Source organism: Protopterus annectens, chromosome 14.part0 (genome assembly GCF_019279795.1).
Source record: "Protopterus annectens isolate FY-2018-M chromosome 14.part0, PAN1.0, whole genome shotgun sequence".
In the NCBI taxonomy this organism is placed as follows: Eukaryota; Metazoa; Chordata; order Ceratodontiformes; family Protopteridae; genus Protopterus; species Protopterus annectens.
In genome coordinates, this window is record NC_056748.1 from 478,685,357 (window position 1) to 478,708,857 (window position 23,501).

Genomic DNA, 23,501 nt, shown 5'->3' on the forward strand with positions numbered 1-23,501 from the left:
ATTTGAAAGTGTGATGAGTTGGCAGGTTTTAAATATTCCCTACAGAGTACTGTGTCAGAAATATTGCTTGAGAAAATGGGTGTAACTAAGGGCATGATTCTTCAGTGTTGGGGAGGCAGGATCTGAATTGCCTAGACATAAGGCCTTATTAAGTTTAATTCCAATGCCTGCAAAAAAGCAATTACTAGAAAACTGAATTCAAAGTATAATCCAACTGTTTTTGAAGTATTGAATATTGTAACAGAGTTGAAAGAACTGAAAGTAAAATCTGTAGAAAAGGGAGGGAGGAAATTACATAGAAATAAGTGGAAATTGTGGGAACGGTACATGCAAAATAATGTTCTGAAGGAGGAGGAGTAAGGTTTAAGGGAAGGCAGGAATTGAGCAATTTATGTAATGTTGGACTGATGATAGTTATAAAAAAAACATATGTGATGTATAATGTACGTAACTGGAAATATGTTAATATGGTTTGTTTTCTTTTTCATTAATATATGTTTATTTCTTAAGTAATAATTTAATTAAGGTGCAAAAAAGTATGAATGTCAGTAGATAGTAAGTAGCTGGTTTTGAAGATGTCCTGAAATACAGATTTTTTTTTTTGGGGGGGGGGGGTCTTGTGTGGTTTAAGGGTGAACATTACTGCTAGGTGGTCTGATCTAAAAAAGGAAGCATTTGTCATTAGAATTAGTAGTAGGAGAAGGAGGAGAGCAGATTGTAAGAACATGATAAAAAATGGTTGTGACCCTAGTAGGTAATCAAGAGAATCTGCATTAACAAAATCTCTGTCTTTGTTTGTCACTAGTTGTATTGGTTTTTATATTTTATTGGAGGGTAGTTGAAATCTCCCAGCATAATTGTACTTGCTTTAATGGACATCTTTTAAAACTGACTTGGGTAATCTGCAAGGTCCAAATTGGCATGAAGTCATCAGTAATGTGGTAGGTGACTTTGAGAGTCACTATAACCTCAAAGTCCAAATTGGTATTGTGAGATTTATTGTGAAATATTGGCATATCTAAGTAGTATCTACAGCCCCTCTCAGCTCCATGTGGATCATGAATGCATGGCAAATCCTATACCTACATGGAAAGGAGACACTGAAAATAGTGGGAAACCAGGTTTCAATAACTGCATAAATGCTAATGTCTCTGAGGCAAGGAAGATCTCAAGATCAGACTTTTTGTTTAAACTTCATGCAGTGGTTTAAAGTACACTGAAGTTCAAATTAGAATTTGCTAATTAAGGTATGTCCATGAGTTGAACTTTAACCAAAAAAGACACTGTGAGGGAAGCAAAGGTTTTTACCAGCATGTGAAAGCCATGAAGCGAGAGGGGCATTCCATCTCCAGCAAAGTAAGAAGGCCTATTGACAATCTGATGCCAAGCAGACACACACTGGATACCCCTGGAATGATAATGTCGGTGGGTAGCTAGTTATGCTCCAGTATTTTTCCTTTGTACTTAGAAATCACTCTGTGGTTGTGGTCTGCTGCTTAGCATCAGTTACCTACCTTCCTTGGAGACAGACATGGAGAGCTTAGTCATGTCTCTCTGCATCTCCTGTAGGGTCGAGTGCTTAAGATCATTCACCCACACGATCACATCTGATGTAGGGCATACCTCTCAACTGTTCTTATTTTTGGTCTATTCCACATAAAGTTTGCAGCTTTCTGGCAAGATATTTGAGTTTCAGACTTCATATCCTTCAGAAAATATATAATAATGCAAAATCTGTCATTCTTACAACGTTCTAGGTTTATAGGAGCAAATATTTAAAATCTGTCCCTATTTTTGGGCTTTAGTCACCCCATTATTTCTGGCTTTGTAAAGATGTCTTGCACTGAGAGGTTGAAAGGTATGGTGTAGGGTCAGGAGCGCACTTGCAAATTCCCTGAACTTAGCACTATAGCACTTGTTACCCTGTCATTATCCTGTCTGGAGAATGCAGTGTCATTGGTGTCTGGTGATAGCATCACTGGTAACAAGGACTTTACTATTGTCGGCAGGGCTACGTGATCCTTAATCCTTTGACCCACTGTAGTTTGCAGTTTGCCTACCAGGCAAACAGATTAACTGCTGATGCCATTTTGGTGGCACTTCACCTCACACTGGAGCATCTTGAAGAGAACAGTAACAATGGTAGGCTGTTGTTCATAGATTTCAGCTTGGCATTCCGTACAGTGATTTCAATGCAACTTATAGAGAAACTAATCAACCTCGGCATAAATAAAGGGCTGTACAACTGGATCCTCTATTTCCTAACCAGAATGGACCTGTGCTGGTAACAACACTTCAGGGAGTATTACAGTCCCCCAGAGTTGTGTGCTGAGTCCTTTCCTGTTCACAATCCTTACCCATGACTGCTGTGCGAAAGCTAGTAACAACCACATCATCAAATTCACAGACAGCACCACAGTGGTGGGACTCACAAGTGGCAATGACGAGAGTGGGCATAGGAATGAAGTCAACTCCCTGATTGGTGCAGTAACAGTAATTTGGACCTGAACATGTAAAAACTAAAGAAATCATTATTGACTTCAGAAAAAGCTCTGCCATGCACCTGTCCCTCGAGACCAATGGTGAAGGAAGTGGAGAGAGTCCAAACTACAGTTCCTGGGTGTACATACATTAGAGGATCTTTCTTGGAGTTCAAACACAGGCCAGCTAATTAAAAAAGCTCACCAGTGACTACACTTCCTAAGAAGGCTTAGAAATGCAAAGTTCTCAATGAATGCTCTAAATACCTTCTACAGAGGAGCCATTGAGAGCATTATTAACAGCAACTGCACTGTATGGTTCAGTAACAGCACAATGGCCGAAAGGAAGAAGCTACAAAGAAGAACAGCAGCAGAAAAGATCATGGGCACTAATCTTCCTACCTTACAGGAGCTCTTTGAAATGAGATGTAAAAAGAGGTCCCGCAAAATACTGTGTGACGCTTCTCATTTAGTGCATGGTTGGTTCACTAAACTTGCATCTGGTAGAAGGTTACAGAGTTTCCACTGCAGGACCTCCAGATTCATGAACAGTTTTTATCCAACTGCAATAAGACTTATTAATGCAAATGTAAATCTGGATGTATCAAAACTATAATAGATTGTTATGCTCTCATTCTTTTCCCCTACAGTAATTCTATTTATTGCATACTAAAATTAATATATTCTCATTCAAGTACAATTCCAATCATTTCCTTATGTGTTGTATCATGCAATCTCACCTCAGTGTATAGTGTACTTTTCATTTCATGTGTTAATCAAGTAATCAGTGTTGTCCAGTCTATATAAATAGTGTACAAGCATGTGAGTCAGCTACCTACACATTTACTTTTGTACTATAGTTACTGTTTATTCTTTAATACCTATCATGTCTTGTCTTTTTGTGTTTGTTTTTTCCTGTAAAAGAGCTGACACTTGAAATTTCATTTAGGTAGCAGTATAGATGTGGTAAAATGCAGGAATGTTTCTAGGCAGCTGAGGCTTGCTAGGTGGATGCTTTGTAGGCTTAGGCAGGGAATGGTTTTTAATCATGCGTTGGTTTGCTGTTTTGATGGTGGTTAAAGTGTGAAATGAGTCCCCAGTCTAAGTAAGAAGCTGCAACTCTCACAGGTAGAGTCAGAGAGACCTAGCAGTAAAGTTTTGTCAGTAAATATGACACAGTTGCTACACTGGTTCAGTAAACGTAGTGTTTGCAGGCTGTCTAGAGAAGTATGAATAAGCTGGGGCTCCATGAAGATAGGAGTTTATCTGAAGTGCAATTAGTTAGAAAACTGGGTGACATGAAACAGATAAACAAATATTTGTTGTAATTACATAATAATTAAAATAGTGCTTCCAGGTGGGACTGCTGAAAAAAAAAGCTAGACTAGATGTACTGTTTGACTGGAGCTGGCACTCACAGCTAATGATTAAAGCACCTGGTATTAGTAATTAGGGCTAGGTTCTCTAATTCTAGCTAGGTAAAATCAATGTTAGCTGAAGAGAATATAAGAGCAGCAGAGAAAATTTCAAATCAAAATATCTGGGAAAAACTTGCTAGCAGCTGGAGACAGGTAAAAATTACTACATCAGAAGTGCTTAAGTAAAGCTGGAATGATGACTAAATCAGAAGTGCTTAGATAGGAATGCCAACAATTTTTACTGAAAATAGCACTGGAATAATTGGTAAATGTAAGCCTTAGTAACAAACAATTTGGTAAGTAACACTTTTTTAAATCACAGAATTCTGCTAGATTAAATTATTGTTCTGACCATGGTACGTATTGTAGAAACACCTTAATAATAAAAGACAGTACAGATGTAGCGCCAGGAAACAAATGTACTGATTCAGTGCAGAAAAAAACACAGTTTAAGTGAATAACACACAGAGCATCTCGAGCAAAATTGAAGTACAGTCTATAAATGAATTTTAAATCCTTATTGTCATGCTACCAGCCCAGCTATCTGGAATTTTGTAAATGATTCTATGTCATTTGTGAATATTGATATAATTTATACAGAAATGTATGTTATGTACTGAGCTTCAAGAATGTAACTACCCTGCTGGAACATAGAAGATTGACCTGCAAAACTTAAGAATAGTTAAGGTTAAGTTACTTGATAGCTGGGCAATAAAAAAAGATGTTAGCTGTCAGTTTCAATTCAGTAGCAGGCAATGTCTAGAGCTAGAAGTTTTTTGTATTGCCTTGGAGAAAAGTAATTACTAGCTTTAAAATGTAAAAAGTATTTTACTGTTGTATGACTTCCTAGCAGCTGCACAGTTCTGAGAGATATATATTTCCTCACACAAACTTGTTAAATTCTGTTAAGTTTCTGTTTAGCCTGGGAACTGAACTCAGGTGACAGAGAGATATCATCCAAGCTGGCCCAGCACTAATGTTTGATATTAATTTGGGAACTCTCTGAGAGAGAGAGAGAGAGAGAGAGAGAGACTGTGCATTTTGTATTTTGTCTTGGACCTAGCAAGAACATCCACTCATCATCATCATCATCTGCACTTGCTCTGTAAGTAAGTCTAGGGGCTGGTATCTCCTTTAGATATAGATAGGAATATAGTAAAATTAGTTTAGATGTTTTCTGCATTTATTTGAGACTGTCCTGTAATGCTGTTTTAAATACTTCCTGTGACTGAAGTAACTGTGTTGATTTTTCTGAGCACTGTCTTGTTCTTTTATTATTTATTATTAAATTTATTTAAACTTATCTTTGTGGCTGATATATTTGTGAGACATATTTAAGCTCTTAGCGTACTTGCATATTTATTTGGTGACACTGTACAAGCCAGTCCAGTAGCCTTGCTCTTGGTCAGACTACCAATTTGGATAATAGTAACATTACACAGTAGGATTGGACACCCTCTGTAAGGGCCTTATAGTAGTTGATAAGGGTGGCTGGTGGCAGCTGGAACCACCTTATAGTCTGGGCAAAAGGGGGCATAGTTAGCAAACCTGTGCCAGCCTTTCCCAGGTGTGTGTGTGTTTGTTTATATATCAATCAAACCTCAAAGAGGGTGTGTGTGTGTCAGCTACTTCGGCAGGGACATGAAGTACTGGTTGGACAGAGAGGGTGCTGGAGGTATTAGCTTGGCCACTCGGCCGAGATCTCAACCCTATAGCTGTGCTAGTGGGGAGTCTTACTGGGGCTGTGGAGAAAGAGGGAGAAACCAACCCCAGACTGTGCTCTCTGTGTGCTCTTAAGGGAAATTGCACTTTACTGTGTGTGTACTTGTCGTCATCCCAGTCTGTAGATTCCCTGACTGTTGCCAGTGATGAGGATTGAGGCTCCTTGTTTACTGGGGCCAGTGCAGAGGCATCACACTTATAAATGTCCATTTGGACTGGTCAAGTTAGGTTCCAAGCAGTCAGTCTACACTGTGTGTGCAATTCCTTACGTGTGCTTCTAGCAGGCATTCACTAGGTAATTTAGTTTGTGAAATTTTGTTAAAAGGAATACCACCAGGCTCAGTTAAACAGAGTGCAACTCATTTAACCAGTTATCAGTTTACTCACTGAAGTACAGTACCATCTTGTAGATTAAAGGGTCCCATTACACTGTAGGTAATATAAAGAGAGAAAATGTCAACATTCCTTTTATGTAACATAATTCTGTTAATCCTAAATTAAAATAAAACATAGACACTGAAACAGCTGATGAACTTGCTTTTTGTACTACAGTAACTTTGATTTGACTATAAACAAGAGGTATGTGGTGTATAATGTAAACTGTACAGCGTGGATAAAAAGGAAGTTTGGTGTGGACAACACGAAGCAAAAGGATAAAAAGCCAGATTGTAACTCAGATGCACTGGAATAGACTAACAACAATGGCATTGGAAAGTGCAAACATGTGAAGGTGGGAGTGAACAGCTGATGCCTGCTTCACCCATTCTGTGGGAGGGATGTGGCACAGGCCACTGCAAAGCTGGTACTTACCGAAGACAAAGAAAGAGAGGGGTTCACAACATGCAGTTTATGGGCTGGGGACATGTGCTTAGCTCTACCAAACAATACAGTGGAAGCATGTGTGTAAATGTGCATGGTTACATTTGAACTTCAAGGAAGCCCTCACATCAGACACCATTTACATGAGCCATCAGGGGAGGGAATAGGTCCAGAAAACAGAGCCCCTCATAGATGATGCCTATACCTCAACCAACTTTTGCTCCACTGATAAGAATCATTAGGCACAATTATAACAGAGGCTAGGAGGTCAGCAATCAGGAGAACAGAAAAAAGTATAAAAGCAAGGCAAATTGGGTCAGGCAGCAGTATTTGCTAGTTTGAATATCCATATTTTAGGGTTCATCAGTAGAATGACATTCTGGCAATTATCTGTAGGGGAACCTTCATCTGAAGCTTCATTACTTCAGCCACTTGAATATTACCACACTGCTCATCCATGAACACCATTGACACATGGACCACTGCATTACTCACGTTTATGTCACAATGCTTTTATTTATTATTCTGTATTTATTTGTCTTTGTTTACTGGAAAAGTCCAACTGGGTAATATCCATTTTCATCAGGCCCGGGGAGAAAAAGCTGCATTTATTTACACTGCATTATACTTGGTTACAGTTAAATACAGAGTAGTTATGTTTCTATTTACAGTTATACACATACAGTAGTTACGTTTATACATTCTAAGGTTTTACACAGGTAGAAGTTACTAAAGAGAAAGCCCATGTAGAACTTGGCGGATTGTATAGGCAGCAGTTATGTATAAAAATTGTTTTGTCATTTCAGTGAGAGGTTGAGAATATTCTGTTTAAGGATAGTATTTGGAGAGTATTGTATGGTGGGCACAAAATCTTAACCTGGTAATGGCCGTGTCCAGGACCAGGACTGATTAAGATGTTGTTTAAGCAGTGGTTTAAAACTACATTGAGTACATTGAGTTTGTCTGAGAGTTTTATTTGTGTGGGGATACTATTCCAGAGTTTAGCAATGTATTAGGACTAGAGCCACTGTTACTTTAGGGAGCAGAGCCAACGTTTATGTTACATGTAATTTGCGGAAGTGTTTTACTTGTCTTTCTTATATTAAACATTTCTTTATTTTAGACATTATCAGGTCACATGTCAGCAGGTAAGTTAAATGAACAGATTTCCCCACAGTGATTAGTGTGCTCTTACTTCTTTCAGCTACTATCTCTTCTTATGGAGGCCTTGCACTGTCCAGATCAAGTGGTCCAGCTATCCACTCTCAGATGTTTACATCCTCTATTAATGGATGCCCCTCAGGTTATGAGTGTTCATGCTGAGACCCTAGTGACAAAGCTGCTTGCCTTAACTGCCAGTCCTGCAATGGTAAGTACTAAACTGTAGAGCTATGCAGTTTTCACAGTAACGGGTGATGTTTGGCTTGTAATTTTCCGGTCAACAAATGTTAAATAAAAATTAAATAAATAATGAGGATAACTTTGGAAGGGAAGTATTCATGTCTATTTAATATTTGCCAGAAATGTAAAAAAGATGTAGACCAGTAGATTGTGTAACATTAAATAAAATAGTTCAGACTTATTTTGGCTTCTTTTAGTACGATTTCCTTCCTGTTAACTAAAGAGTTTGGATAAATTACTACAGTCTGTGCATTTCTAGCCTTATTACTTTCCAACTCATTAAATTTTCCTCACCTAATGAATTTGTTGGTTGTACTATCAAAAGTCTATCTGCCTGGCTATAGGTGCACATTCAAGGAATGGCTTATTGTGTTTAATGCAGCAACTGATATGAAGGTGACATTTCCTTTTTTCATCGTTATTCCAAATTCCACCATTTTCTTTAAAACTTAGAATAGCAGCTTTTTATTAAAGTCTTTGCCATTAATGTGAACTCTCTTACCAGTGGTTAGTTTATATTGCAGCTTATTTATACAACCTTTCTTCATTTTTAATAGCATTTCCCATATTAAATAAATACATAGATTGATCATGCAAGATCAGTGGTTAATAAACAGTTTATGAGGGACTTGAACCTCAGCACAGAAATAAATAGAACTTGCTGTGGAGGGACAGGTTCATAACCCAGAGGCTCCCTTCACTCTGGAATAGAATTCCAGTTCATGTGAGGCAGAGACCTCACTGAATCTCTTCAAGAAGAATCTCAATAGGTGAATGGGGGATCGTAGGTTTGTCCCAGGGATTACTCCCGTGTCACTATTAGACAGAGGCACAGTAAACTAAACCTTAAAAAAGGCACAGTATACTCAAATCAAGGGGTGGCGTAAGCCATACAGAATCGGGCTAGGTTTATAATTGCCCCAGGGCAGATAGCCTAGTATGAACCTATGAACCTATGACATATAACAACATGACCGTCCAGTGGTACAGTCTTCTAATGAACAGAGCTACAGAGAAGTCTGGAATATTGATTAGTAGAAATAGAAACATGGAAGTCAATAGAATCTGATAAAATTTAAAACTTGCATTATGTAGAAAGAAAAATTATGTCACTCTTGCATTTAATAAAACTTGCCTAATTCTTGAGTGTAAACATTTGGGTACTAATAGGTCTCCCTCTAAGCACCAAATGATAGAAAACTTAAAAGTCTCAGTGTCCCACAACAGAGTTATAAAGCTGTCATCTGTATAGGGTGAGGTGGCATTTGGCAGTTTTTCCCATGATTAATACACTGCTTCATACAGTACACCCGAATGCAGAAAAATAAGAGTGCTGTTAAGAAACTTAAATCAAAAGGCAGCAGATAGCAGAGATGTGATCTTTGTTAATCATATCTCTTTTTTTTCCACAGAAAATTCGAATTGCAGCACTGCAGTGTATACATGCTCTTACACAACTACCTAATCATGTGGTAAGTAAACTGTATTCCTGCTTATCTAAACATGTTTCCATGCCATTCTGTGCAGTCCCCTCCACAAAAACACAATCTATAAGTGAAGCAGTATACTCTTTGGACACTCAAAATTATTTTTATTTAGATTTGCTTACAGTGGCTTCCTTTTTTTACCTCTGTTCTTGATCACTGATGCGCCACAAACACATTTCTAATAAATAAACTTAATTTTTTACAGGTGTTTTGCTCATTTATAACAAAAACTCTTAATTTTATGCTGGATGACAGAATATTGTGATGTTATGTGATCCTATCTCGCCTACATTCTGACTGATGGGTTCGGAGCCGATCCCTCGGCTCCGACTCGGCACGCTTATGCTATAGAGCGAGGCCTCTAATTGGCTGAGCTATCTTTATCCCAGGATGCACCACCACTAATCCCCCAGATCTCGTTTGCCGCTTACAGAGCTTGGACGTGGTCTCAACATTGGCTGGGCTAAGTACTATTTATTAGGCTTTTTTCCTGTCAGTATTTGCTTCATTTAAACCCAAAAGCTGTTTTAACAGCTATTCTTTGTGTACGAGTGTTTTTGTGGAATTTGGTTGAAATTTTCATGTTTTTTCCTGTCAGAGAAGGTTCCCGTTTAAGTTAGAGGGGCCTTCCCCTGTGGTTACTACTACCTTAGTGGTTGTGTGTGGGTCAAGTACCCGTTTAAGTTAGAGGGTCTTGACCCTCTTTTTCTCCTTTTCTCTTTCTCTTTGAACAATCTTGTGTGTAAAAAAAAAAAAAAAAAAAAAGTTCTTTAGTTTAAATATTCAACACTAATCTAGTGGCATATATATTTTTTGTTCTTGTGTGTCAAACCCTTTGTTGTTTAATTGTGGTTATCTGTTTTTTAGCCTGATTATGTCTAAAGAGCATAAACCCTCCGGGTTTAAAAAGTGCACGAGGTGTGGCTTCAAAATGTCCATAACGGACGACCACTCCTCGTGCGTCTATTGTCTAGGTGCTAAACATCTGCAAGAATCGTGCAGTGTATGCCATGCGTTTTCTTCCAGAACCTCCAGGAGAGGAAAAACAAATTAATCCTCAAAGGATTAATCAAGCCTTCCTTCGAGGAGGCTTTATCTTCCTCTCCGTCTCCTTCTAAAAAGAGGAAAGCGTCGGCTCCGACCAGTCAGTCGGAACCGACCGCTAAGAAAACTAAGCAGACTTCTCCATCGGCTCCACGGACTTCGGAGCCGAGGTCGGAACGGTCTGCCTCGATGCCTCCAGCCTCGACCCTCTGGTTTCGAGCCGAGGTCTGGGGCATCGAGGCGGGTCACCCTCATCGGCTCCACTGATATTGGAGCCGATAAGGGTCATCGGCTCAGACTCTTCCCCCTCGGAGCCGAAGTCCTTATCGGCACCGAGGGAAATTTCCCTGAAAGTTTCCTCGGAGCCGATAATTGTTGAGTCATTTCGGAGCCGGTCCCCGAGCCCTTCGGAACCGATGGAGAAATCGGTTCAGGCCTGATCGGTATCCTCGAGATCATCCAAGATGTCTGATTCGGACATCGACAGGGTGCTCCTTCGACTCTTCCAGTCTCCGGTGTTCCGAAAGATGGTTTCGGCTCCAGCCCATTTGGCTTCGGAGCCGATGGTCCACTCCCCTACTGTATTTCCTCCTCCAACAGCTTCGGCACCGTTGGAGCAGGTGCTGGTGGAACCAGTGGAGGTGTTAGGGTCAGGCCCGACCCTTGCTCCGACTCCGGCTCTTGGGTCGGAGTTCAATGCACGGACTTCTTCCTTCGGCCCTGGGGGGGAGGCTTCGGGATTGATGCTTTTGGTCCCAAGTCTCCCTCTTGGTGCGTCGGCGGCGGGAGTACCGTCCACTGTCGTGGCCACGGAGGGGGGACCCTCCCAGGATTCTGGTGGTCCCGCCTTCAGGGCTATGAAGAGTGCTTTAGCCAAATCTTCCTTGGCTACCTCCACAGTTTCCCCAGCTCCTTCCCTACATTTGGAGACTGGGTCGTTGGCAGTCCCCCTGTCCGTAGACAGCGGAGCCCCTGGGCCTCAGGTTACCCCCGCTGGGGATGTCCTTCAAGGATGCATCTGCAGTCCTTACAAATGGGTTGTCCTGTCATCAGGCAGCCCTTCGGTCGGCCGGATTCCAAAGTCTGGGTCTGGCCTCGGCTGGTGTCGCACTTCACCCGACGTCATAGCTGCAGTTCTTCGGGTATAAAGGCATCAGCCGACGCCATTTTCCTCAGTCTTTCTTGCCGCGTGGCGCCCGAAGCAGAAGCTGTTCGCAAGTGCCGGTCGGTCAAAACCAGAGATTACTACTACCGAAGACTTCTAAAAAGCTAAGTACCCCGTTGGGGACTCTTTCTTGCCTCAGCCGATGTCAGAAAAAGTGAATAACTGTTTAACTTGTGGGAAACAAATACCTCATAAAGATTTCCACTCTTACTGCTTACCTTGCTTAGGCCCAGACCACGACGTAGCAGCTTGTCTAGCCTGTGCTTCTTTCAACCGACGGACGCTTAGACGTCGGTCGGAATTTGCTGAAGAGTTTTTTGGCTCCGCTTTTGCTTACATTATGCCGTCGGATACACCGACTACGCAAATTTCTAAAAAAGCGCAAGGAAAAGGACCGACACTCGCGGTCCGCGGTTTCGGCCGAAACCGCGGTTAAGCCAACCACGAGTGTCTCGGTTTCGGCTGAAACCGAGTCCACGGTTCTTCCTTCGGCCGAAAACTTACCTCTTACCGAGGCCTCATCTAGCTTGGCTGAATCTGCTACTGAAATACCACCTGCTCTTGCAGGTTCACAGGATTTATCTGACACTATCCCTTTGGATATATCCACCCCTGCACGTGGAGCTGCTAGGCCTCCTGCATCCATGTCGATTAAGGCCTTTGCCAGGGCTAAAGCAGCAAAAACTACCAAAAGTGTGCCTGCTAAGACCCCCTCTCACAGGCCTAGCTCTAGTTCTCAAATGCTTAGTCTAGCAGAGGATCTCATTTCTTTGATCCGGGGATCCCAACCACTTCCAGACAGGGCCTCTCACCCACCTCCAGAAAAGAGGACTAGAGTAGAGCCCCCTGAGCCAGTTTCTTCAGATGTCTCCTCTGATGATTCAGATAATTCAAACCCTCCAGAGAGCCCCTTTTCTCCTTATGAGGACTCTGATGCAGAAGAGTCCATTCCTTCTGCCTCTCCGCCTGAGGAATTTTCTTTTGGGGAAACCTTGCATACTATGAGGGAACAATTTCAATGGCAGGGCCAGGATTTTTCAGACTCTAGGAAAAGGCTTAGAACCTTTTTGCATTTGCCACAGCATAGGCCTTTAGCCATTCCTCCAGTACTTACTGTTGTGGATGATGCATTTAATGATGCTTGTACTGCTCCTGATTCTCTACCTCCGGCCCCGGCTAAGCCCGATAGGTACTACAGGGTTCCGGACACACATTATCATTTGTATAAGGCCCATTTGCAGATCCCGAAACTATCTCCCAGGGACCCAAGGCTGTAGCAGCTACCTCTGCCAAAACCCTCCCTCTGAAAGGGAATCTAGGGCCTTAGAGAGATGGGGTAAAAAGTTTACACTTCTGCTACTCTTTCAGCTAGGGCCTTGAACTGCCAATTCCACATGATTCAGTATCAGGAATTTATGTTAGACCAGTTAACTAAAAACTAACCTCTGATGAACCATTAGATAAAAAATCTGTACAGGAAATGGTACATAACATTCAGCAGGTCAGTAATCATTCCTTAAAATGCGGCTATGATGCACTGGAGGCTTCCTTTAGATCAGCCATGACTGGCACAGTGATCAGAAGACATGCATGGTTAAAAGAGCAGTCCTTACCAGACCATGTTAAATCAAAGCTCCTAGATGCTCCCATGGATAAGCTCAATTTGTTTGGCTCCCCTGCACAGCAGGTGCTGAAGAAGGTGGAAGAGAAAGCAAAATCTGTCCAGACAGTCAAGGATTTCTTGCAGGTCCAGCCTCCAAGGTTTAGCAGGAACTGGCCTTCCAAGAATTGGTCCTTTCCAGACACCTCCAGAGCTCCGAGAGGCAGGAATAGGCTCAAGAGGCAGGAGTCAATCCAGAGGTGCCTACAGGGGACGTCAGTGGCAAAATAACAACCAGCGAGGTGCAGCCACAGATCCAGCCACCACCACTTCCACAGGACAATCACAGTGACTTGGCTCTGGCACCGCCTACCAGGGAACAACTAGAAGCACCCTTAGGCGGGAAGCTAGCCTTATTTTCAGTAAACTGGCATTACATCACAGGAGACAAATGGATTCTACAGACAATAGACCAAGGTTACAGGTTTCACTTCCATACTCTACCAAGGAAGAGAGGAATGCCAAACCTACCTCCAAATCAGGAGACAGAAGCTCTAGAACAGATAACTCACTTACTAAGGATGAGAGCTGTAGAAAGGGTACCATCTATGGAACAAGGGCAAGGATTTTACTCCAGACTCTTCCTGGTACCAAGAAAAGAAAACCAATGGAGACCTATTCTCGACCTGTCCGTTTTAAACACATACCTCATTGTTCCAAAATTCAAAATGCTGACCCTACAGCAGCTTCTTCCCATGCTGGGCAAGGAGTCTTGGCTGGTAACTCTAGATCTCAAGGAGGCATACCTGCACGTCCCCATACGACCAAATTGCAGAAGATACCTCAGATTTCTTGCAGGATCAGAGCATTATCAATTCTCAGCATTGCCCTTTGGCTTATCTACTGCGCCCAGAGTATTCACGAAATGCCTGGCATCAGTAATTGCTCATTGCAGGCTTCAGGGAATTCAAATTTACCCTTACCTGGACGACTGCCTGTTACAAGCGGACAACAAAACAATTTAACAAAAGATTTGGAAAGGGTCATTCATCTACTACAAGCCCTGGGATACACAGTCAATATAAAAAAGTCAAGGCTGATACCATCCCAAAGGATAACCTTCTTGGGTGCAGATCTGGACACATCAAAACAAATGGCATTCCTGACAGTAGAAAACAGGAGCAACTCCTCTCTACTTCATGGCATTAACAAAGCAGAACCAGCTAACAGCAAGAAAAGTCCTGCAAGCCCTCGGTTACATGGCATCCTGCATAATATTGGTTCCAAATGCCAGACTACATATGAGAAAGTTACAGTGGTACCTAAGGAATTTATGGTCTCAGCACAAGCACAGCCTAGAAACCCAAATTCCAATAATTCCATGCCTGAAGCAAGAATTCCAATGGTGGGCTCAGGCCTGTCAATTAAACAAGGGACTGCCCTTCCACAACACTCAGCCAAGCCAGGCCATCACAACAGATGCCTCAGACCTCGGTTGGAGGGCACACATGCTGGACAAGTGCATACAAGGCTTATGGACTCAAGACCAGCTGCACCTACACATAAATCAAAAGGAAATGCTGGCAGTAAAACTGGCAATTCAGGCATTCAGACCATTTCTTCAACAGGGTCAACTGCTGATAAGGACGGACAACACCACAGTTATGTGGTACATCAACAAACAGGGAGGCACAAATTCATACCCTCTATGCCGGATGGCAATGGACCTCTGGAATGTGGCCCTGAGCTTCAACATTCAGTTACAAGCAATTTTTGTGCCAGGAAAAGAAAATATACTAGCAGACATCCTAAGCAGAACTACCACGGATGCTCACGAATGGATGCTGCATCCGGACATCTTCAAAACCATTACAGGGAAATGGGGACTACCAGAAATAGACTTATTTGCATCCCCACACAACCACCAACTGAAAAATTCTGCACAAGGACGTACCACCCACTTGCTTGGAAAGTGGACTCCCTATCCTTCAGTTGGAAAAACCTGACAGCATATGCATTTCCACCTCTTCCTTTGATGCACAAGGTGCTATTGAAGATCAAAGAAGACCGTCCAAGGATCATCCTGATAGCTCCAGACTGGCCAAGGCAACATTGGTACCCATTACTGAGGAGCATGTCTCGAGAACAAATATGGTCTCTGCCCCTTGTTCCCCTGCCGTTAACACAGAACAACTTCAAAACCCTACATCCAAACCTGAAAACACTGCAGCTGGCTGCCTGGAGCATTGCATAAGACCAAATAACCCAGATTTATCTCAAAGGGTTAAAGACATTATCTTGGAGGCTCGCAGACCCTCAACAAGAAAAAATTATTCAGCAAAATGGAAAAGATATCTCATTTGGAGTACTGCAAAAGGAAAAATGTGGCACTGGTAAACATAGCTAACGTCCTGGAATACTTGGCAGAGCTCTTCCACAACGGCCTGTCCTATTCTTCCATTAAGATTCATGCATCAGCTATTTCAGCAGAATACAACTTGGATCCTCCACTCTACTCACATCCTCTACTCAGGCAGTTTCTGAGAGGAATTAAAAACGTAAAACCACCTAGGAAGCCACCATTGCCAGCATGGGACTTGAACTTTGTGCTAGAAAAGTTGACACTCCCTCCTTTCGAACCAGCAGCAACAGCAGAATTACAATACTTATCATGGAAAACTGCTTTCCTGCTTGCAATCACTTCAGCAAGAAGGGTATCCAAGCTACAGGCATTAATGGCAATACAGCCCTTCCTGATCTTCCATCAAGATAGAGTGTCCATGAGAACTAATCCTACTTTTATGCCAAAGGTGGTCTCCAGGGTATCTTTAAATCAAGCTATCCACCTACCTACATTCTTCCCCAACCCACAGAACAGGGGAGAAAGACTGTTGCATAGACAATTACGTTACTACCTGGACAGGACCAAGAACAATAGAAAAACTGACTAGCTACTGGTAGCATATGCAACAGGAATGGAAGGAAAAGCAATTTCGAAACAGACAATCTCTAAGTGGATAGGAAATTGCATTAGATTTTGTTATTCCTACCATGGGAAGAAAACTCCAGAAAACATCAGGCCTCACTCTACAAGGGCTACAGCCACTACCACAGCTTTTTTACGAGGAGTGGCTACCAAAGACATTTTAGAGGCTGCTACTTGGAGCTCCGTGCATACATTTGCCAAGCATTATAATTTACCTTTATACTCCAGATCCCGAGCAGGTTTTGCCACTGCTGTTTTGCAAGGGATCTTAACTACACCATAATCTTATTTCTCCTCCTCCCCCAGTTTGGCTATGGTATTCTACCCATTTGTAAGGACTGCAGATGCAGCCTTGAAGGACATAGTACAGTTTTGTACCTACCATAAATGTAGATGTCCGATAGGCATGCATCTGCAGTCAGGATTACCCACCCTCCTTCCCTCTGTGGTACTCCTAGGGTATTTGCCCATCTTGTAGCTAGCTGGGGAATCTATTATGGTGTATTTGTTTGTATATATGTACATACATGCTTATTTTTGTTTGCTCTCTACTATTTGGAACCATTTGCATTTATCCAAATTTAGCCTTCCTAGAGGGCACCTGGCATCTGGGGCAAGAAACACTGAGGAAAATGGCGTCGGCTGATGCCTTTATACCCGAAGAACTGCAGCTATGACGTCGGGTGAAGTGCGACACCAGCCGAGGCCAGACCCAGACTTTGGAATCCGGCCGACTGAAGGGCTGCCTGACGACAGGACAACCCATTTGTAAGGACTGCAGATGCATGCCTATCGGACATCTACATTTATGGTAGGTACAAAACTGTACTTTTCTCCCCCTCCTGGAGGTCCTTCTGAAGCCTCTTCGGAAGAACCTCCCAGGAAGAGAACATGCAAGAGGAAGCACGTTGACTCCCCTGATGAGTCTTTGACATCTGACACTGATCTCGATGATGCAGAGGGGTCCCCCAAGTCGTCCTCGGATGATGTCTCCTTTGCAGACATCCTGGAAGCCCTAAAACAACGAGGCGGCTGGCAGTCCAAACCTCCCTCTGCTGATGAGTCGGTGTTCCTGACGGCCTTCGGGGCTCAGCCCTCCGCCTCCTGGGTGTCTCCGCCCTTCGACGAGCTCTTGGATTTGATCTGTCGAAGGGCGGGGGAACACCCCGACTCTGTGGAACCGGTGCCCGCCGTCCGAACAAATTTCTCGGCCCCGGATAAAGAGTTCCTTACGAAAGGTGTGGCTGTAGATGCTATGGTGGTGGCATCTGCTACCCAGCAAGATGTAGCAGAGGCTTCTACGTCCGTCCATCCTCCTAATAAGGAGTCTAGGAGCATGGATCGGTACGGTAAGCGCACCCTTAGTTCAGCAGCCTTTACACTGAGGTCTTTGAACTACCTGACGCACTTTACGAGATTTCAGAGGGATCTGATTAAGGAGCTATCCGATACCCTCTTGGGTAACCTGCCTGAGGAGCTGGCCCAGACGGTTGGATCTCAGCTGGCTACAATGTCGCCCATTTCAACTCGTCCATGAGGCTCATTTCAGATGCGGCTGAAGGGCGAGTAGAGCGGGTACAGGCATTGCTCTATGGAGACAAGCCTGGCTCCGCCTGTGTCATTTCGCGGAGGCCTTTAAGTCTTCATTTGCCGACACCCCCTTTGATGGGTCCTCCCTGTTTGGACCCAAGGTAAAGACACACTTACCCGCTGTGAACAGGAGGGTAAGACTCTGACTGTCAGGGGCACGATTTTCCACTCCCTTTCAGCCTTATCCCAAGGCTAAAAGAGGAGGGAAAATGTGGTTCCAGATCTCAGAAGTCTTACCCTCTCAGTAGGAAGGTTCCCTCCAGAGGCAGAGGAGGGGAAATTCATCCGAAGACGCCGTCCCAGAGGCGGCAGAGGCCCTCGTAACACTGGAGACCACGAGTCCTTTCGTGGCTCTTCAGCTTTCATAGTCCCTGAGGGATTGCCCGGCTGTGCTGCTCGGAGCCAGTCGGGGTCGCCAAGCACCTGGAGGCCTGCGACGGAATCACTCAGGAGCGATGGGTGCTTGGGAGTATCGCCAGAGGTTAGTCCATCCCATTCTCGCCTCCCTCAGTCCAAAAATCCCGGACCTGCCACCCAGTCAACGGGATACCGCAGCCTCAGAAATTTCAAAGCTGCTGCAAAAAGGAGTCATCCAACCGGTCCCCGCAGACCAGATCGGATTAGGGACTTACTCAAGATTCTTTTTGGTGCCAAAAAAGACCGGGGACTTGAGGCCCATTTTGGACCTAAGCATCCTAAACCGTTCAGTCAGGAAGTCCAAGTTCCAAATGGTCACTCTACAAACCATTCTCCCATTGTTGGAGAAGGGTGTTTGGATGTGCTCCATAGATCTCAAGGACGCGTATTATCATATCAGAATACATCAAACGTCCAGGAGACATCTGCGCTTCAGCCTAGGAGGCAGTCATTTTCAGTTCCGTGCGCTGCCCTTTGGTCTCACCACAGCCCCCAGGGTGTTCACCAAATGCTTGGCAGTAGTGACTGCTCACCTGAGAAGTCTAGGATTCCAGGTGTTTCCGTACCTAGACGACTGGCTCCTAACTGCCACCTCCAAGCATCTACTTCTGCGGAGCCTACAAGCCACTATATCACTGGGCAATTCCCTTGGAATCACCTTCAGTTGGCCAAAGTCTGTGTTGCGGCCATCTCAAAGAATAAGATTCATAGGGGTAGATATAGATTCAAACCAGATGCGGGTCTATCTACCTACAGACAGAATTCAAACCATTCAAAATCAAGTTCGAGCCTTACTCCCCAGGTCCAAAGCCCCAGCCAGAATGGTCCTGCAGCTATTGGGATCCATGTCTGCCACGGTTCTGCTAGTTCCCTTGGCAAGGTTGCACATGAGAATCCTCCAGTGGCTTCTTTCAACTCAGTGGTCCTTTCAGGAACTCCCTCTCAATCACCTCATGTGGATCACGGAATCTTGCAAACGGGACCTTCGCTGGTGGCTAGTGTCCTCCAATTTGGATCAGGGACGACCCTTTGTTCTTCCTCCTCCGGCGGCCACTTTGACCACGGACGCCTCCCAGATGGGGTGGGGGGGGCATTCCCTGGGCAGGTCAGTCCAAGGCAAATGGCACCCGGAAGAGACTCCTCTTCACATCAACATCCTAGAAATGAGGGCAGTACTCCTGTCCCTTCAAGCCCTTCACGATTATCTCCCTCAGGGCGTAATTGCTGTTCACTCAGACAACATGTCAGTGGTCTGGTACCTGAACAAACAGGGAGGGACCAGATCCTATCCTCTTTGCAGAGAAGCCATGAGAGTTTGGGAATGGGCAGTCTCGACCAAACGCTTCCTAGTGGCTACTCACATACCGGGCAAGTCCAATGTCATAGCCGACAGATTGAGCAGAACCATCCTCTCTCCTCACGAATGGTCTCTGAATATGACAGTTGCAAGGCAGATTTTCAGCGAATGGGGAGTTCCGTGTTGCGACCTCTTTGCGACTCCTCTGAATGCGAAGTGCAAAGAATTTTTCTCCCTAACCCCGGCTCCGGGGAAGAGCCCCATGGACGCATTAGTCCATCCTTGGCCCACCGGCCTGCTTTATGCCTTCCCTCCAGTTCCTCTCCTCCCCAGGGTGATTTAAAAGGCATCTCTCTTAGGGGGCAGGATGATCTTAATTGCTCCTTACTGGCCTCGTCAAGTGTGGTTTCCCTATCTTCGGAAACGTGCTCTGGAAGGTCCGTGGTTCCTGGACCAGGTCCCAGACCTACTGATTCATCAGTCGGGACTATTACACCAGTCCCTACACACCTTAAAATTGACGGCCTGGCTCCTCCTCTTCCGACGATAGTCAGGAGTCATACACTGGATCCAGATGTTGTGCACATATTATCTTCAGCCCACAAGTCTGCTACAAAGAAACTGTATTCTAGCAAATGGAAAAGGTTTGCTATTTGGGCTCAACTCCGGGGCCTGGACCCCATTTCTACTCCCGTGGCAGAAGTACTAAAATTTCTGACCTCTCTTTTCAATCAAGGCTCTTCAGTTTCTACCATCAAAGTACAATTGGCAGCAATTTCTAATTTTCATGAATCCATAGACCCACCTTTAATGAGCAACAGATTGTGTAAGACCTTCTTGAAAGGTGCTGCTCTATTAAGACCTCCGATTTCTCATCCTGCACCTCCATGGGATCTCGATATAGTGTTGCGTGCCTTGACTTCTTTTCCCTTTGAACCGGCAGCTACCTGTGATCTAAAGTTTCTATCATGGAAGACAGTCTTTGTAGTGGCGATTACTTCAGCCAGAAGGGTTTCAGAGCTTCAAGCTTTGTCAGTGAAACCCCCATACTTGGTTTTTCATACAGACAGAGTATCCCTCAGGCCAAATCCTTCTTTTGTTCCTAAAGTTTGTTCTACTTTATGCTTGCAACAATCGTTAGAGCTTCCAGTTTTTTTCCCAAAATACTCTAATAAAGCGGAGTTTATATTCCACACACTAGATGTCCACAGACAGTTACGTTTTTATTTAGATAGGACCAAACAATCAAGGAAAACAGATCAGTTGTTTGTATCCTTTGCAGAAAACAAATTGGGCAACGCTGTCACAAAGGTCACTATTGCCAAATGGATCAGGGACTGTATCACTCAAGCTTATATTTATTCTAACAAAGAGCTTACCACCTCTGTCAACGCTCATTCTACAAGGGCTATGGCTACTTCGGTAGCATTTCATTCTAAGCTTGCTATTGGTGACATTTGTGCTGCGGCTACATGGTCTTCCCCACACACCTTTATTTCCCACTACAAATTAGATGTGGCATCTAGAGGACGAGCTTCATTTGGTTCCACAGTGCTCAGAAGTGTTTTCCAATGAGCCACCCGGGATTTAGGTGCTAGGGACGCTGTCCCATCAGTCAGAATGTAGGCGAGATAGGATCACATAACATCTTTTAGTTATGTACTCACCATAACTTCAGATGTTTGGGATCCATCTCGCCTACATTCCTAATAACCCACCCTCCTTCCCCCTTCCTTGGAGATCAGAGGATATCAGAAGGTCTGAATCCTGTTGTTTCATCTTGAAACATCTAACAATGTTATATAAACAAGTTGTGCATGTGTGCATGAATGCGGACAAACAAGATCTGGGGGATTAGTGGTGGTGCATCCTGGGATAAAGATAGCTCAGCCAATTAGAGGCCTCGCTCTATAGCATAAGCGTGCCGGGTCGGAGCCGAGGGATCGGCTCCGAACCCATCAGTCAGAATGTAGGCGAGATGGATCCCAAACATCTGAAGTTATGGTGAGTACATAACTAAAAGTTCTCAGAGTAGATTAAATGATAGAGATAAAAAGAGTTTATTTGATCAGCCTACACAGTTACTAAACATAACACAAACCATAACACAATATAATTTTCAAAACTGTCTTGGCCACTGAGTTTTTGTTTTCTTGTCAAAGTCTGTTCTATTATGTGGAAACAAATGCAGAGAGTCTTTAAATGATGGTTCCAGCAATGTACATCATACTGGCAGTGATGGAAAACTCTTCAGGATGCTTCACATGCATTCCTTGTATAACTTGCCCCCCCCCCCAATTTGTTTTAAGTGAACTGCATTTTAGTTTTATTTTTACATGAAAAGAAAGTTACCTTGGGTCTTCTATTGTACGTTTCTGGTATGAAATTAGAGAAAAATATGACCTGTTGATCAGGACCAGTAATTGCACTTAGAAGACAGCTAAACAAGGCAAGCATCCTGTGTGCCTGTTATGTTTAAGTACTGATCAGGACATCAAGTCTTTTAATTTCTGTCAGGATTTTAACAGTACTTTCTCAGATTGTTAGAAGGCTTTCCAGGATTCCATTGTAGGAAAGAAAATGTCTAAAAAGGAAAATATGACAAAGGAGGTATCATCTTCAAAACTACCTGGAAGAAGAAAATGTCTGAAAATATGTTGGAATAAAATTAAAATTGAATATGGTGTCCTCTTCCTGTAATCTCACTTGGTCACACAGTCTCTGGTGGATTGTGCAATGCTTTGGTTTATCTGAAACCAGGTATCTCATGTGTACTATATATTGGTATATCTTTAATAGACTAGTACTTTTAGTCCGTATTAGTCTTCCTGAATGAACATTATTTGGTTTGTGATTTGGTATCATTTGTGTTGCAAAGTCTGAAAGTAAATGCTGATATAGTTGGCCTCATTTCTGTATTTTCAAGTACCAGATACATTTGATATCAAAAATAGATTCAAAATAAGTTTGGTATTTTTTCTGAACTGCATAGAGCCTAAGGTTGGGATAAAGAAAAGCCCCACTGAATGTGTAAAAGGCATGGTTATAGTTTTGAAATCAGATAAAATTAATATTTGTTTTGATTCACAAGATCACATGCTGTAAAAAAGGGAGCACTGCCATCTTCATACAGTTTAAGATGCAGTATATGCTATGCCAAAAGGAAAATATTTTTCTTTACTTTATGCTATTTGGGGATTTTGGCAAACTGTGCTTTATGAAGAAAGTCCTAAGGTGAGTTCCGTACAAATTTTTGAGACCCCACTTACTTGCTATATAGCCCACATTTGCAGTGTTTGACAATCTTTGAGAGGGCTGATGATATTTATTCTTATTTATTGGCATTTGTTTACCGGGAAAGTCCACTAGGCTAAAATAACCCATTTTCAGTGGAGGCCCAGTGTGAAAAGCTCCACATGGCACAGTGCAACAGTATTTAAAATTCAAAACCGTTAGTAGATACAAGCAGTATTAACAAAAGCAGTCAAGTAGGGAAATAAGTCTGTAAAAACACGATATGTACAGATTTATACAGTTATAAGTTTCATACTGATCAAGTGAACATATCATTATGCATTTAGAAATAATATGGATATAAAGGCAGTCATTTAGCAGTATTTACAGGATATTATGAAAGTATAAGCAGCTGTACTGTTGGCCAAGAGAGTGTGCTGGCGGAAATTGGGCTACTGTTGGCCAAAGAAGGAGAAGAGGGGGAAGGCATGCCTCGAAGGCAGGTAAAGGCTAGGACTGTGATAGTGAGGGTCGAAACTTTGAATGTTGGCAGTATGACTGGTATAGGGAGAGAGCTAGCTGATATGATGCACCGAAGGAAGGTTGGTAAATTGTGTGTGCAAGAGACCAGATGGAAGGAGAGCAAGGCTAGGTGTATTGGAGGCGTGTTCAAATTGTTTTATCATGGTGTGGATGGGAGGAGAAATGGCGTAGGGGTTATCCTGAAGGAATAGTATGCTAAGAGTATTTTGGAGGTGAAAAGAGTGTCGGATAGAGTGGTGTTTATGAAGCTGGAAATTGATGGTGTAATGATGAATGTTGTTAGTGCATATGCTCTACA

The 23,501-nt window shown here is 43.2% G+C and overlaps 1 protein-coding gene across 1 annotated transcript in view; it reads left to right on the forward strand.

Moving 5' to 3' along the window:
- Positions 1–23,501, forward strand: part of MMS19 (MMS19 homolog, cytosolic iron-sulfur assembly component) — a 2,295,919-nt gene that overhangs the window by 2,200,780 nt on the left and 71,638 nt on the right. The window contains exons 27-28 of the mRNA XM_044055580.1: positions 7,644–7,808; positions 9,253–9,312. Of these exons, the coding sequence (XP_043911515.1) occupies positions 7,644–7,808; positions 9,253–9,312 (225 nt within the window). The remainder of the gene's footprint in view (positions 1–7,643; positions 7,809–9,252; positions 9,313–23,501) is intronic.